Source organism: Dermacentor andersoni, chromosome 2, assembly GCF_023375885.2.
Source record: "Dermacentor andersoni chromosome 2, qqDerAnde1_hic_scaffold, whole genome shotgun sequence".
Lineage (NCBI taxonomy): Eukaryota > Metazoa > Arthropoda > Arachnida > Ixodida > Ixodidae > Dermacentor > Dermacentor andersoni.
In genome coordinates this window covers 251,312,285-251,329,627 of record NC_092815.1, presented here as the reverse complement: position 1 = coordinate 251,329,627, position 17,343 = coordinate 251,312,285, and the positions used below count along the sequence as shown (strand labels likewise).

At 46.9% G+C, this 17,343-nt stretch overlaps 1 protein-coding gene across 5 annotated transcripts in view; it reads right to left on the bottom strand.

The window, feature by feature from the left end:
* gwl (serine/threonine-protein kinase greatwall) overlaps positions 1 to 17,343 on the bottom strand; it is a 441,324-nt gene that overhangs the window by 38,788 nt on the left and 385,193 nt on the right. Inside the window, exons 12-15 of one of the 5 annotated variants that reach the window (XM_055075652.2) lie at positions 16,182 to 16,283; positions 14,336 to 14,446; positions 12,012 to 12,077; positions 11,834 to 11,920 (exon numbers count right to left, since the gene is read on the bottom strand). In XM_055075652.2, coding sequence (XP_054931627.1) covers positions 12,061 to 12,077; positions 14,336 to 14,446; positions 16,182 to 16,283 — 230 coding nt within the window. In that variant the 3' untranslated portion in view covers positions 11,834 to 11,920; positions 12,012 to 12,060. Of the gene's footprint in view, positions 1 to 11,428; positions 11,921 to 12,011; positions 12,078 to 13,690; positions 13,753 to 14,335; positions 14,460 to 16,181; positions 16,284 to 17,343 lie in introns of those variants that run through there. The other 4 variants (XM_055075650.2, XM_055075651.2, XM_050186672.3 and 1 more) reach the window with 4 other exon arrangements.

The window sequence follows — 17,343 nt, the reverse complement described above, 5'->3', positions numbered from 1 at the left end:
ATTTCGAATTCCTCTAGACTATTCTCTCTTCCATTATCATCGTGGGTTCCACTCGTACTGTATAAATCTCTATAGAACTCCTCAGCCACTTGAACTATCTCATCCATATTAGTAATGATATTGCCGGCTTTGTCTCTTAACGCATACATCTGATTCTTGCCAATTCCTAGTTTCTTCTTCTCTGCTTTTAGGCTTCCTCCGTTCCTGAGAGCTTGTTCAATTCTATCCATATTATACTTCCTTATGTCAGCTGTCTTACGCTTGTTGATTAACTTCGAAATTTCTGCCAGTTCTATTCTAGCTGTAGGGTTAGAGGATTTCATACATTGGCGTTTCTTGATTAGATCTTTCGTCTCCTGCGATAGCTTACTGGTATCCTGTCTAACAGAGTTACCGCCGACTTCTATTGCACACTCCTTAATGATGCCCACAAGATTGTCGTTCATTGCTTCAACAGTAAGGTCCTCTTCCTGAGTTAAAGCCGAATACCTGTTCTGTAGCTTGATCTGGAATTCCTCTATTTTCCCTCTTACCGCTAACTCATTGATCGGCTTCTTATGTACCAGTTTCTTCCGTTCCCTCCTCAAGTCTAGGCTAATTCGAGTTCTTACCATCCTGTGGTCACTGCAGTGCACCTTACCGAGCACGTCCACATCTTGTATGATGCCAGGGTTAGCGCAGAGTATAAAGTCTATTTCATTTCTAGTCTCGCCGTTCGGGCTCCTCCACGTCCACTTTCGGCTATCCCGCTTGCGGAAGAAGGTATTCATTATCCGCATATTATTCTGTTCCGCAAACTCTACTAATAACTCTCTCCTGCTATTCCTAGTGCCTATGCCGTATTCCCCCACTGCCTTGTCTCCAGCCTGCTTCTTGCCTACCTTGGCATTGAAATCGCCCATCAGTATAGTGTATTTTGTTTTCACTCTACCCATCGCCGATTCCACGTCTTCATAGAAGCTTTCGACTTCCTGGTCATCATGACTGGATGTAGGAGCGTAGACCTGTACAACCTTCATTTTGTACCTCTTATTAAGTTTCAGAACAAGACATGCCACCCTCTCGTTAATGCTATAGAATTCCTGCATGTTATCAGCTATATTCTTATTAATCAGGAATCCGACTCCTAGTTCTCGTCTCTCCGCTAAGCCCCGGTAGCACAGGACGTGCCCGCTTCTGAGCACTGTATATGCTTCTTTTGGCCTCCTAACTTCACTGAGCCCTATTATATCCCATTTACTGCCCTCTAATTCTTCCAATAGCACTGCTAGAGTCGCCTCACTAGATAACGTTCTAGCGTTAAACGTTGCCAGGTTCATATTCCAATGGCGGCCTGTCCGGAGCCAGGGATTCTTAGCACCCTCTGCAGCGTCGCAGGTCTGACCGCCGCCGTGGTCAGTTGCTTCGCAGCTGCTGCAGCTGCAGCAAAAATCTTGGTAATGAGGCTCAAATAAAAACAACAAATCGTAGAGTTAACATCCCGAAACGACACATTACTTGTGAGGGACGCCGAAGTGGAGGGCTTTGAGTGAATTTAGACCACCTGGGATTTTTTAACTCGCACTAACAATGCACTGCACACAGGCGTTTTTGTACGTCGCCTCCATCGAAATACGGTCACCGTGGCCGGGATCAAGCCCGAGATCTTGGGATTAGTAGCCGAACGCCAAAGCAACTGAGCCACCGAAGCTGGTTTACCTTTGATAAGTATTCTAAGAGAGTGCTGACGTATTCTAGGAAACGCATCTCTTGAAAAATCTGTAATTTCACTTCAAGATACTGTATGTCATTCAGCATTTGTTTAGGGGTTTGCAAAACACCAACATACATTTCCATATTTTGGGGCAACATACTTCAGTTGCTGTTCTTTGTTCTTCCTTGTTGGCAGGACCACTTTGCTCCAGAGTGACTTGAAAAGGTTCGTGCTGATGGAAAAAAGAAATGCTGGAGTGGAATGCAGTTCCCAGCATTTTCGCTTATGCACTACCAACAAGCGAACGGAAACCGCCTTTCCCTCGTGCAGCTCCTGCTCTGTCATCTACTATTACTGCAACAGCTGAACAGCAAGATGATCACCTGAGTAAGCATATTATTATTGTCTTATTCAAAGGATTTTGATCATAAAATTCGAGGGTCTCTTTTTTTTTTTCTGCAGGCCCCAATGTTAACCACTCCTCACTGGAAGGGAATGAAGCGCAGCCAGGCTGTGACACTGGCAGCCAAGGTGACATTCATTTTTTAGAAGAGAAAGATTTGTGCTGGTTGTCTTTTGCAGCGTTGGTTAAAAGAAAAGCATTCTGAACATGTACTAGACTGGCTTGAAAGCTTTCTAGAAAGATTTACACACTGAATAACAGTGTGCAAAATGATTCTTTTTGAGGTCTCATTGAAGCTACTTCATCAGAAAGAAATGAGTTGGGTAATTCTGACTGCAATGAATTAGATGCAATGAAACGCCTTCTAGACTTGGAGGCAAGGAGACGGAGAAAGGCCGAGTCTGAACGGGACCAGCTAAGAGAATCCCTAGGACGCCTTCTTGCAGAAGACCAGATCTATATGCTGGAAAAGGGCACCATGAGAGGTTCTTCCTGGACCAAAGCTACGGTGGAAGACGCACTGAAGCTGCGACCTGCATGTGGCTCTCATAGTTACGAGTATCTGCGGGAAACTGGCTGGCCTCTTCCAGCGGAAAGGACCCTGCAAAGCCACATAGAGGACGTCAAAATGCCTCCAGCTAAAAACGTATTATTTGCATGACCTTTAAATAACTTAACTGAGTGGTTTTGTCACCCAGGAATCCTTGAAGAGGTGTTTTCGGCCATTGCAATGAAAGTGGCCACACTTCAAGTTGAAGAGCGTTATGCAGCAGTGCTGACCGATGAAATTCATCTGGGGCTTGATTATGATAACTCTACTAGGACAGTTATTGGTAAGTTAACTTAACGCGGTTGATGCTTACACTAAATGCTACAATCCGCAGGCCACACTACAATTGCACCACCAGAACCAAGTGCATCTCCTGCCATAGCATGACACAAGGTATTGTAGTGATGCTTGCTGGAGTGACCTCAAGGTGGAAGCAGACTATTGCCTACCACTTTACTGGTAAGCTCACGTTATATAGCTTAGAGAATGCACAAGTGAGTGCAGCTAATACTGTGTGTCTGATTTGTTCCTATACGTACTGGTAGCATCAAAGCCAAATTTCTACACAACAAGAAATGCAATACTAAAAAGCCCATTACTCACACATGAGAAGGTGTAATCCATATATCTTATCTTATTCACATGAGTAGAATTAAAACTTAAAATAGATGCAAAGACTCAAGCTAACAACACTCTAAATTTTTGCTTTTCATTTCAGTTAGCTCATTCGATGCATCCAAAGTGCTTGAGCTACTCTTTGATGTCATCCGCAGAAGTGAGCAAACTGGCATCTGGGTAAAACTGCGTTACATCTGACACGGGCGCTGGGAACCAAGCAGTATGGCGGTTGTGTGGTATAGTCGCCACAAGATATGGGCGACCGAAAACAACTTGCTCGCACCCATGTGGAAATGGCCGGCACTTTTTAGCAGATGCTCCACACCTGCTAAAAAATCTGCATGGGCACCTGGTTCGAGAACAGAAAATCTGCTTGGATGCTGAGACTGTTCGGAAGCATAGGCTTCCACGTAATGAGGTAAGATTTTCATTGTGCCGAGATACTCCATAACCAAACCTTATAAGTTATACCTCAATATAAGGCTGTTTTGCATACTGCAGAAGGGAGAATAGATCAACAGTACCGAGAAGATGTAGCAACTGTCATTACATTTTATTTTATGCAGTATGCTAACTGGTATTCCACCTTGTTTTTTGTTTATGTTCAGGTGCGGCTTGAGGTGCGCTTGTGTCAGACCGACGAGAAACACGAGCTCAAGCTTGCCCCACACTGCAAGCCATTTCCCCAAACCATTATGAAAAAATTAATGTAGGCCCCGCTTGCGCAATATTTGACCATGGCGTAGCTTCAGCAATTAAGCTTCTTGTTGAGCAAGACAAATTGCCGAAAGAAGCTCTCACAACAGCTTGATTTTTGCAGTTTGTACACCAGTGGTTTGCTCTGATGCCATCGCTCACTTCAAAAATGGCCCTTAGTGACATTTGCTCAGAAAAATTTTCTTCAAGGTGTCATTGAAGTGTTCCCGAAGCTGCAGATATTTGATGCAGGCAAATCTTCCTCAGTACGGAAACCAGTACAGTCTGGTGTCATCATCACAACATGTACAGCACTGAGGTTGAGAGAACTCATGATAAAAGAGAGAGGCCTTAAATATCTTTTGTTAAGCCGCTTTGCCCAAGATGCACTGGAAAACCTTTTCAGTACCGTACGTCTCAAATCCCCAGTGCCAAGGGCACGTGAATTGAAGTATGCTCTGCGCATGATTATATTGGCTCAGTTTTTACAACCAAGTAAAAAAGAATCTTATCAAATTGGTGATGGAGTGCAGCTGGCTCAGTTTGTTTCCACAAAACCTAATGTCCTTAAGCCTCTCGAGGAAGAAGGAGTTGAGCAAAATGATGTAAGCCTTCCAGCTGAGGAGCCAGAGAGTCTTCACCACTTGGCAGGCTGCGTTCTCCGGAGAGGCAAGTGGCGTGTGCAGTGCTGCTTTGGCAGTGGACGGCTCTTGAAAATGAAAAACTGTGTGGAAGGCAAGGAGTCCCTGTGTATCCCGTCACGACCTGTAACAGGTCTTCTTCAGGAAGCAGAAGGATATTTTCCTAGCAACGAGAAGCAGCTTACTGAAAGCAAAATGACTGTTGAGGGTCTGCAGCAAGTCGTCATCAAAAAACTTGGATGTAACACACAACTCCCTTCTTGCCACAAAGTAATGGAAAAGGTTACTGGGGGGTTCTTCTTGTGCAGATTAAGATTCTCTCTCAGAAAAGGAAATAATGAAATGCTTACGCTGCTGAAGGAGAAGCCAAAGTGTGGTTCTAAAAGTATTGGCATGCGAGCAGCTGTCACCAAAATTGTGTGATAATATTGTTACGTGTGGAAAGACACAGACGAGAGATGCTATTTACACGCTATTTACACTGGAGCCAGGCAGCCAGGCTGACACTTGCTCGTGCCGAGGGCACCGACCAACTTCGTCGTTCTCGCGGCTGCTCGTCTCTCGCGGAATCATATCGTAATATTACCCCCTGGCGGCAAAAGCACCGTCACGGTGCTGTTAAATATCCAAGGGGCATGGAGAGTTGTAGGGCTTGAGTCGGGCAACGTGGACAATGTCACTGGTTGTCACAGCGGAGGACGTCGTGGGCGTGGCTAGAACGATTTCATAGGTGACATCGGTCACTTTGCGTATCACGCGATATGGGCCTGTGTAACAGAAAAGGAGTTTTTCACAAAGGCCGACTTTACGCGATGGGGACCAAAGCAACACGAGGGCTCCGGGCACAAAATGGACATCACGGTGACGGAGGTCGTAGCGTTGTTTCTGCTTGTCTTGAGACACTTGTAGAAGAGCGCTTGCAAGTTGGCGAGCATGGTCAGCATGGGCGATTGCATCACGGGCATAATCGCTAGTTGAAGCTGTGGCGGACGGAAGCACAGTGTCCAGTGGTAGCGTCGGTTCGCGGCCATACAAGAGGTAAAACGGGGAAAAGCCAGCAGTTTCGAGACGGGAAGAGTTATATGCAAAGGTAATGTAAGGTAGAGCCAGGTCCCAGTCACGGTGGTCCTCTGAAACGTATTTGGATAGCATGTCTGTAAGGGTGCAGTTCAAACGCTCAGTGAGGCCGTTCGTTTGGGGGTGGTAGGAGGTGGTAAATTTATGCTGTATTGAGCAGGCACGCATGATGTCGTCAATGACTTTCGCCAAAAAGGTGCGGCCGCGGTCTGTAAGCAGTTGACGCGGAGCACCATGCGTCAATATAATATCATGTAGCAGGAAGTCCGCAACATCAGTTGCACAACTGGTCGGAAGAGCGCAGGTTACGGCGTAGCGGGTCACGTAGTCCACCGCGACTGCAACCCACTTGTTTCCTGATGTAGATTCCGGAAATGGGCCGAGAAGGTCCAAGCCGACACGATGGAAGGGCTCGGCAGGGATGTCGAGCGGCTGCAGGTAACCAGCGGGGAGCTGGGAAGGCTTCTTGCGTCGTTGGCAAAGTTCACAAGCGGCAACGTAACGTCGTACGGAACGGGCAAGGCCCGGCCAGAAAAAACGGCGACGTACACGGTCACAGGTTCCAGATACGCCGAGGTGTCTGCCGTTGGTGCGTCGTGAAGCTCTTCTAGAACGGTGGAGTGGAGGTGTTTAGGTACTACTTCGATGGGCTTTGATGGGCTTTGATGCTACAGGAATTTTCATATTGCGTGGTGTACAAGTCTGGCCGCCTGCACCAAGACGCTGACAGTTTGTCGCGTTACCCTGTCGACGACTCTGACTCCTCCAATATTTCCAGTTCTTCTTGCGTATTCTCTGTATTCCAGCTGCTTCATTTCGCCGGCGAGAAACGCCGTGACGCCTACATCAGAGCACTCATCGACCGTTTTGAACACTCTCCGGCCGATGCTGCTCTACGCCTCTCCGTCCTCCGCGACGGTACTCTGTACCGTCGTAACCTTCATCCGGACGGCTCTGAGTTCCTGCTTGTAGTACCTGCTTTAGTTTTCTGCAGGTACTACAAGCAGGAACTCATGGCCGTCCGGATGAAGGTTACGACGGTACAGAGTACCTTCGCGGAGGATGAAGAGGCGTAGAGCAGCATCGGCCGGAGAGTGTTCAAAACGGTCGATGAGTGCTCTGATGTAGGCGTCACGGCGTTGCTCGTCGGCGAAATGAAGCGGCTGGTATACAGGGAATACGCAAGAAGCACTGGCAATATTGGAGGAGTCAGAGTCGTCAACAGGGTAACGCGACAAACTGTCAGCGTCTTGGTGCAGGCGGCCAGACTTGTACACCACGGAATATGAAAATTCCTGTAGCCTCAAAGCCCATCGACCAAGCCGGCCTGTAGGATCTTTTAGCGATGAGAGCCAGCAAAGAGCATGATGGTCAGTGACTACGGAAAAAGGGCGACCGTAAAGGTAAGGACGGAACTTTGCAACCGCCCAGACAACAGCAAGGCATTCGCGTTCCGTAATGGAATAGTTGCGCTCCGATGGTGCTAGGAGGCGGCTCGCATAAGCAATAACGTGATCCTTGCCACGCTGACGCTGGGCTAAGACGGCACCTACGCCATGACCGCTGGCATCTGTACGTAATTCTGTAGGGGCATCAGGGTCGAAGTGGGCGAGAATGGGTGGTGAGGTTAGAAGAGTGACGAGACGAGAGAAGGCGGCGGCTTCTGCAGTACCCCAGGAGAAGTGTACGCCTTTCTTCGAAAGATTAGTTAGGGGCCTAGCAATTGTCGCAAAATCTGGAAGAAAACGACGAAAGTACGAGCACAGCCCTACAAAACTTCGAACGTCTGCGGCTGTCTTCGGAACCGGAAACTCTCGGACAGCGCGAGTTTTGTCGGGGTCAGGCTGTACTCCGGAAGCGTCAACTAGATGGCCCAGAAGAGTAATTTGTCAGTGGCCAAAACGACATTTCGATGAGTTCAGTTGAAGCTTCGCCTTTCGAAATACATCAAGTATAGTTGTGAGACGCTCAAGGTGAGTGTCGAACGTTGGCGAGAAGACGATGACGTCGTCGAGGTAGCAGAGGCACGTGGACCATTTGAAACCTTGGAGCAAGGAGTCCATCATACGCTCAAAGGTGGCAGGGGCGTTGCATAATCCAAACGGCATTACTTTAAGTTGGTATAGGCCATCAGGTGTGATGAACGCGGTTTTTTCTTTGTCCATATCGTCAACAGCAATCTCCCAATATCCCGAACGAAGATCAATAGACGAGAAATATCTGGAACCGTGCAGGCAATCAAGGGCATCGTCTATACGTGGGAGCGGGTAGACGTCCTTTTTTGTAATGCTGGTCAGGTGACGGTAATCTACACAGAAGCGCCACGTGCCGTCCTTCTTCTTAACCAACACCACAGGTGACGCCCAGGGACTCGATGAAGGCTCAATGATGTTTTTATCGAGCATTTTGTTCACTTCATCTTGAATTACTCGGCGTTCCGACACAGAAACTCGATACGGTCGTCGGTGAATAGGCACAGCATCGCCAGTAAGAATGCGATGCTTGACCGCGAGCGTCTGGCCTGAAGGGCGATCGTCAAAGTCGAAAATATCGCGGTAGGACGATAATACTTCGCAAAGGTCTTCAGCCTGCGTAGAGGACAGGTCCGTCGCAACCATTTTCTTTATCTTGGGATCGACGCCCGAGGCTGGCGCAATGGGCATGCTAAGGTCGCGAGAACCATCGGTCGATAACGCTGCCACGTATTGGTCGCCGAGACAATCAATGGTGGCAAGGCAAATACCTTGCGGTAGAATTTGCTTTGCCAATCCAAAGTTACTGACAGGCATGCGAGTGTGGTTCGCAGTAATAGTAACTATACTGTGAGGCACGGTGACGTCATACTGTATTGGGATGTCGGGCAGAGGTGTGACGAGGTACTCGCCATCAGGAACTGGTGGGAAAGACAACAGTTCAATGTAGGCTATGGACTTTGGCGGCAGGCGAAGAAAGCCAGTGGAGCGTAAGCGGCAGTGGGGTGCGTCAGAAGGTTCTGCGAGCATCGGCAACTCGAGGCGAAGGGTACTGGAAGAGCAGTCAATTAGGGCAGAATGGGCGGAGAGAAAATCGAGGCCGAGAATAAGGTCGTGGGGGCAATGAGCAATTACAGTGAAGAGTACAGGAGTGTGGCGGCCGGCGATGCTGACACGTGCCGTACACATGCCGATGATAGGCACAGTACCGCCATCCACAACGCGGACAACGCGTGCCGAGGCTGGGGTGAGGAGCTTGTTCAGTCGTCGTCGGAAGGCAGCACTCATTATAGAAAGATGTGCTCCTGTATCGATGAGTGCCGTGACCGGATAGCTGTCAACGTCAACGTCAAGAAGGTTTCGGTTAGTAGGTAACGTGAGCAGAGGATTTGAGGGCAGGGTCGACAACGCAGCTTCACCTCCAGAAGCTGCAGTACCTAGTTTTCCGGCTGGGTGCGGGAGGCGATAGGCGGCGAAGAAAAGCGGCGGGGTTGGGGCGAACGAGACTGGTGGCGTCGAGGTGAGGGCGAGCGGCTGTAGCGAAGGTTCGGAGCAGGGACATCAGCAGTAGTAGGTTCATGGCGGGTGGCATAGGGTACAGAAGGTCCAAAGGTGCGGGAATAAGTGGGGGCGTAAGTCCGAGGAGGTGGTGGCCATCGGTTGCGGCAGTGACGGGCGACGTGGCCGATGCGACAGCAGTGGAAGCAGATCGGCCTGTCATCAGGGGTACGCCATTCGGACGGGTTGCGGCGAGATGTGGCAGAAAAGGACTGGCGGGGACGAGGAGGGCCGCTAGATAACTGGGGAACGCTGGGTCGAGACGTGGAACACACGGTGTTCAGACCCATGTTTTCAAATTCCTGTCTGACGACAGCCTGAATCATCGCAATGGTGGTTGCTGGCGGATCGGGATGCGGCGTGGAGAAGGCTGGCAAAGAGGCGGCCTCGAGTTCGCGGCGAACAATGTGGGTGACGTCGTCACAGGTGGTGGTCTGACGTGGTCGACCCTCACATGTCGACGTTGCAGCAGTGTTGGGTAGGCGCGCAATGTGCTTTGAGATACGGCGGCTCTTAGCCTGTTCAAGGCGACGGCATTCTTTTATAATGGCATCGATAGTCGACACGTTGCCGAAAACAAGCAAATTGAAAGCGTCGTCGGCGATGCCTTTTAGCACATGTGCCACTTTATCTCCTTCGGACATATGATCGTCAGCTTTACGGCATAGAGCCAAGACGTCGAGGATGTAGGAAACGTATGGCTTGGTAGGTGACTGAACACGAGATGCAAGAGCCTTTCTCGCGGCAGCCTTGCGCGCAATGGGGTTGCCGAACAGTTCCCGTAGTTTTTCTTTGAAACTGTCCCAACTGGTTATTTCGTCATCATGTGTTTGGTGCCAGACGCGTGGGGTGCCGCCGAGATAAAAGATGACATTGGCGAGCATAATCGTTGGGTCCCACCTGTTATTAGCGCTGGCATGTTCATAGAGCTTGATCCAGTCGTCGACATCCTGTCCCTCCAGGCCAGAGAACACACCTGGGTCACGATGTGGGGCAACCGTGACGACTGGAGCAGTCGGACAAGCCGAAGCCGTTGCGGAGGTGGGTGCGTCACCGGGAGGCATGGTGACAAGCTCGGTGTGCCGACCACTTCGGAGTTCTGTGGTGAGGACGGGGATCGCTGACCTCCACCAGAAATGTTACGTGTGGAAAGACACAGACGAGAGATGCTATTTACACGCTATTTACACTGGAGCCAGGCAGCCAGGCTGACACTCGCTTGTGCCGAGGGCACCGACCAACTTCGTCGTTCTCGCGGCTGCTCGTCTCTCGCGGAATCATATCGTAATAATATGTTCTGCAGATTCTCTTTCTTCCAATTTTGTAGTGCGGTTTCTTATGGTGTGTAAAACTGCATTCTTGCTACATGGTATTGAACTATGGAAATTCTTTAGCTGTAACAAAGTGACCAGCACTTTAATCAGCATTCTAGTGCAATTAATCTGATTATTTAACTAGTCTAAATATTAGAGGAAGGATTAGACTGGGATGAGATGACTAGTATGCTATGATTGGAATGTATAAACTACAATATAGCTAACTAAAGTAACTGTGTCCATAGGGTTCTGCACATGCAGCAGACTTTGACACGTGTGTGTAAAGTTGTAGATGACCCGTACATGGGTAGAATTGCTACTTGGTAGATTTTAGAATGCACAGACCACAGTTGTTTATTTAGTTCCAGTCAGAGTGCTTCTAGGCTAGCACCAGAATTCCGATCAAATGTTTATTGGTCTACTACATTAATAGGTAGTTGGTGGCGGACCAGTTATTTCAGTGCAAATGCAGCTTGCAGCCTTCCTCATAGCACCTATAAAATATAAAACACCAAGACATGCAGTGCTTATCTTTGTGCTTATATTAAAGCAATCTGGTCTATTTTATGCATATTTTATAGGTTTATTTCATACACATTGCTTGTTTATGTCTGAGGTGTGGTTGTGATGGTTGGAGCTCAGCTTGCATGTTTGTTCAGGCTATGTTCCCTCTGTTCCTTGCACCTTTTTACACATTTTTATAGTTCACTGTAAGTAATCTTTATGCGAGTATGAAAATTAATGGTTGAACATTTTTGTCTGGTGATTTGGCTTTTATTGTGGCTAAACTTATACGAGATTGTGGTAAGTTTTTATGCATTCTAAGCATGCTACAGATTGGGAACAGGAGCTACATAGAGATTTGATTTGATTTGATTTATTGATTTCCATTTACACACACACATGTACAGAGGAGTGGTAAATGGAGGTGGATGAGGGAAAAAAGCCGCACAGACGCGGCTTGAGGTAACCTCACCCCCTTAGGTACAATATGGCTGCATGGGGTAACACATCAAGCGCCATATAAATTACATTTATATAGTGGCCATATGGGGCATATGTCAGAGATGGGGCATATGTCCAGCACAGCTGATTGTAAAACTCCCTTTCGAGTTGACGGTATGCCATTATAAAGGCAGGCATCAACCGAATTAGAGCACTAAAATTATATTTTCAGGGAATAAGCAATATTGGTAAAATCAATAAAACCCCTGTTGGTTTATTTACTCAACTGCACTTCATTATGGCTCTAGAGAATAGGAACGCAGCAGCAGAAAGGCTGCGTCTGTTGTCACCTGCAGGCATAGACGGGGTGGAGAACCAGCAGTTCTGCGCCGTGCAAAACAAGTGCTCTTCGCAAACGCTGACCACCGACAGCTTGATCTGGGCTCGCAGCCTAGCGACAAAAGGGAAGAAATACAAACTCCTGCCCTTGTGCTCGCATATCTGTCAGTTTCACTGTACGTAATTCCAGAACCTCCACCTACCTGCTCAGCTCTCACACTTTTGTGCATGCTATTTTTGCAGTCCACCTGATCAGCCTCCTGCCAAAGCTGGTGGAAGGAGAAATTTCAAACAAGCAGTTTCCCAGAACAAGGTAGCTCAGAAAATATTTACAAGAAACAAATGTTCACACGAAGCAGTGTAAGCTTCCAAAATGCCAGAATTGACAAATAGAAAATCAAATACATGAATACTAATTAAAAAGCTTGTGGGCATGGATTGCATGCTGAAGTAAAAGAGTTTGCAAAGAAGGCGAGGTACGTACCTACAGGAGAACGCAAAAAAAAGAATAGTTGCTGAGAGAAGGGAGAGCTGAGCAATTAGCAACAAGAAGCTACTTTACGAGTACGATGGTCTGGTCACTCGCTGTGGGACAAATGCGCTGTCAAAGATGCCAACGAGCACGGAAAACGCATTGGTCTTTTCAGTGACTTCGGGAGCGCAAACTCCCTGCGGTCGACAAATCGTGCTCTGGCTGGAGTTTTCCATCAGCCGACCATTTGCACAGCGCGTCAGCACGCCAAAACACACACTTATTCCCCAAACGCTATCCACGGCTTTGTGTTTTTTTTGCCGACAGGCTGCATATCCTTCACCATCTCCTCCACCGCCCGTAAGCAGTTGCCAAAGGATTTTATCGGGCATCCATCTGGCCGCGGAGAGCGTTGGCCCGCACGTCGACCTTGGGGTCGCCCAATTACCTCCCGCAAGCCTCCGACCGGCGACTGACAGCACAGAGGGAAGAACAGCTGGGTAGGAAACAGCAAGCATAAAGGGAACGTTTTCGACGCATTACACTTCTAAGCGAACCGATTTACTAAGCGTTTTGCTATATCCCGCTCGTAGTACCCAGCCTGCCCGCTTTAAAGTTTTCCAGTTCCCGAAAACATGTATTTGTGAGCCTCTCACGATAACACGTTAGAGCCTCGCACGAAAGCATTAGAACAAGCCTGCTTCTTGCATTGTCTGCGAATCCCGGGGACTCAAAAAAACCAGAGGTTGCGCAGCTTTCGTACGATATTTCAAAGCTTTCGTAAACCGTAGTTTCATCTACGCTCTCAATCATTGATACTTTCATTGGTTATTTTTGCACAAGAACGATGAACAACGCGGCCGCAAGGGAGACTTTCTTTGCCTAGCAGACGACGCGCTCGCCGCGTTAGACCATTTCTGGCAACAACAGCCCAATGTTGCCAGCGCGTCGCCCGCTGATTGCGGTACTTTCAGAGTTCCAGTGACTTTAGAACAGCCTGTGCAGTGCAGCTACCTGGTGGAGCAGAGCTTAACCAGCTAAACACAGCTAATATTGCTGTAACCAAACGTAAAGCATCTTAAACATTTAAAAAGGCAGCGTATTCACGATTACGCTGCTGCCGAAAATTTACGCCAGCTGCAAAGTAAAATATAGTTGGTCACTGCTATACTAGCTGCGTGTTTGGTTGAGCTCTGTGTCACTAGGTGACTGCACCCTGCAGGCTGCTGACATTTGCACTTCTGCCCATCTGCAAAAATGCCCAGTCTGCCTGCATTTACCAGACGTGCTAAAACTCTCTTTTGTGGCAGTAATCCTCCGACTTGAAGTGACAGTCACCAACACATAGGTGCTGGCATTGATTGGAAACCGACAGCCCAATGTGCTGCAGCCACTCCGCTCGCATGTTACCTTGCAGAGGGTTGCAGCTTGACATGTCACCAATCGCTGGATTCCTGACACATCACCAATCGCTGGGCGATCGATGGTACACGTGAAAAGAAAGCTCAAAATCAACAGTGACCATGCAACTTGTATCAACACAGAGCACGTTGTAACACAGGGAGACGACACTTGCTCTGTGCCAGAGGTGCTTGGGAGTAGTGATAAATTGTCACTGTGTATTCTCTTTCCAATAAGTTTTTTTTTTAAAGAAACAAATTTACCAGCATTTCAACTATTAGAAACAACATTTGTTCATCATTAAATTGGAAAGGTTATTGCGGAACAGGTAGCCAATCGGATAGCTTGCCTAACTGCCGTCACATGTGCCAGATAGTAACAGGGCAGCTGAAAACTCAGCGGAGCAGCGCCACTGCAATCGGTAGCAATGCACATCTCTAAAACCTTATAATAAATGACATGCTTTACGTGGATTGCTTCAATGTGTCGCTTAATGATTAGAAGGGCCTACCCTAACGAATCAATATGTATGTACAAACTCATCAAAATCATTTCAGGGTCCCTTTAATGTTCCTTTTGACCACAATGAGATGTCACCTGAATGAAGTGAGCAAAGGCATCCAACTTTTCGTGGACAATGAAAAATGCACTTACCATCAAAGTAACCTGTGTCAGTGTCGTTGTCTGGGCGTGGCACAAAAGGAGGCTCCTGATCCAGCAGGCTGCCCCATGTGACGCTCTCAAAAAACGGCAGTGAGCAGAGTTCTGCATACAGAGTCTGCATCTTCACATTCAGCAGACTACACTCCATGCCACATAAAGCAAGCAACACTACGAAGGCCACCAACAACTAGTTCTTTGCATATGAAAGAAAGTTATGCAGGTACACACCAGGTAATGCAATGAAAAATTAGGTCTTGTACCTCTATGTTGTGAAGTACGATGTATTTATTACAGAAAAGATGTCCGAGATCTAAGCCTATTTACTACAAAATGAGTGAAGTAATGAGCATCAGTAGCACTGCCAACCAGAACATAGTGTGTCGCCTACTATAGGCACTGATATGCACAAGTGACACATAATTTAAAAGTACGTCTTGCTGGGCGAGTTGGTCACAATTCATCTTGGGTACTAGGCGCAAACACACAACAGGACCCAAGGAAGGAGACGGGACAGAGCGCCACTTACAACTGCTTTGTTCGGAGGCACACCACACACTTATATACCCGTCTTAGACGCAAGAAACACAATCAGATCAAGATTGATATAGAAGCAAACTGGTTAAATATTTCTTTTCTGCCATTTATATAAAGATATTGATGGATCGCTGACGCACATGCTTCCTTTCTTTCCGATAAAGAAAGCTTCAATTACTTCCCGAGCTTTTTTTAATCTTTACTCTTTGCTAGAATCCGTGCCCCTCATGCCTCACAAGAGCGCGACGGGCAGGACTTAATGTGCTTGGGAATGTTTGGCCCTTCTTTGTGTTGCTCTACATTTCTTTCGTGTTCCATGATTCGGTCATTAACGCAGTGCCCATTTGCACACATGGAATATGTAGGGCAGACTGCGAGATGCACTGACACCAGAATAAGGGAGCACTTGCCTTAGTGTGCATTTGGCAGGCACCGACGTATTGTTTAGGCATAGAAATCAAACCGCGAGAGAAATTGTGGAAGCTCACTGGACTGAAAAACTAAAGAAAAAATACATCAGTCATCCTTTCGTTTCATTGTTAGACAAAGAGAATTCGCTCCTGTCATCATGTCTTTAACGCATTTTCGACTGGAGTGCTTGTTTTGTATGCTTAGCTGTTTCTATGTTGACCGGGTAGCGCTGATTTGCAGCATTTTATCAAAAGTGCTGTTATATGCACTATCGGAGTGTTCTGTTGACTGGATCAGGCAGATCTGTGGGTATTTAAGCAGAAGATTCTTCATAAATAAAACCAGTTGTTAGAAAGTGCTTGTCCTTAATTAATTGTGTTGCTGCTCCTTTTCTTCGTCCCTGTTTGTGTTGCGCTCGAAGTGTTTTTAAAAATGAATCGGTTCCAACTAGGCCGACTCGCAGTTACCTATGCTTCACTTGAAAAATTGTATGACTTGTTTCAAGCGGAAGCAAACAAATGACCTTTGTTCTGTCCACCCATGTTGCACTCGCATATTTTTAAATTCTGGCACAAGTTACGTGGGACACCTTGAATAACTTCTTAAAACACAAAAATATTTGAACCAAAAGTGAGCGCTCCGATATAACATATATTGATTGTGTAGGCAGTAAAAAAAAATACATTTTTAAAAAAGACACAGAACAGCATTTTCCATTTCCAAATGCTACCCTCTAGACCGCATAGTAGTAGATACTTATAATAGTGTAATATAATAATATGAAAATATTTCCGGCCCCTTAGAGTTAGAACAACTGAAATTATACTGCTACAAGTGATTCCTGTAAGCAACTCAGCCTTGCAGAAACAACAGTTCCAGGTAACCCACACACCCTGGAAGCCTGGCCGTGCTTCTGGTTCCCGAGTGAGCAGCGCCAACACACCATGCTCCGCTGCGGGTGACAACGCCTCCTCCCCGACGGGCCACTCGAGCTCTGGGCAGAGGGGGTGACACGCATGCAGAGGCAGGAAAAAAATTAATCTGTGGGTGGGCCTACCTTCAATCAGTACTGCTGCATTGATTGAAAATGTTGTATAATCTTGATACAAAGAAAAGTGAAGGGCCTGATGGAATCCCGAATTCGTTTCTCGTTCGGTATGCCTTATGGACTTCACGATACCTTACTCTTATCTTCAATAAATCACTAACTTCCGGCATAGTACCTTCATCATGGAAGATGGCTAAGGTGCTTCCGTTACATAATTCAGGTAGTAAACAGCATCTTTCTAACTACCGGCCAATATCTTTAACACCATATTCATGTAAAATACTAGAGCATATAATATACAAACACATTGTGGAATTCCTTGAATCAAATAACATTCTCTCTAATGTACAACATGGATTCAGACGCGGTTTTAGCACCATAACACAACTTGTCGAGTTCACGCATGACATATCTTCTAACCTGGATAAGGGATTTCAAATTGACGCTATATTCATAGATTTTTCCAAAGCTTTTGATACCGTACTTCACTCAAAACTACTGTCCAAACTAAATGCCATTCTTAACAACCCTCAATTAGTGAACTGGATAGAAAGTTTTTTGTCTCACCGCACTCAATTCGTAAGCTTTAACTCCATCAATTCTTCGGTGGTGGATGTGTCATCGGGCGTCCCTCAAGGCTCGGTCCTCGGACCTCTACTTTTCTTAGTATATATTAATGATTTGCCACACGAGATATCATCTAAAATTCGAATGTATGCAGATGACTGCGTATTGTATGACATCATTTCATCTCCCTCTGAGCATGTTCGCCTTAGTGAATCATTCGTCAGATTTTCTAAATGGTGTGAAACATGGCAAATGAATATTAACTTCCGTAAGACTGTCGTTATGTCCTTCTCTAATAAAGCTAACCCATTCCTTTTCAGCTACGGATCTAATGATAATTTAATCCAACGCGTTTCTGAATATAAATATCTTGGTCTCACGTTCACCACTAACCTGTCCTGGTCAAAGCACATTGATTCCATTACGACTAAAGCTCTAC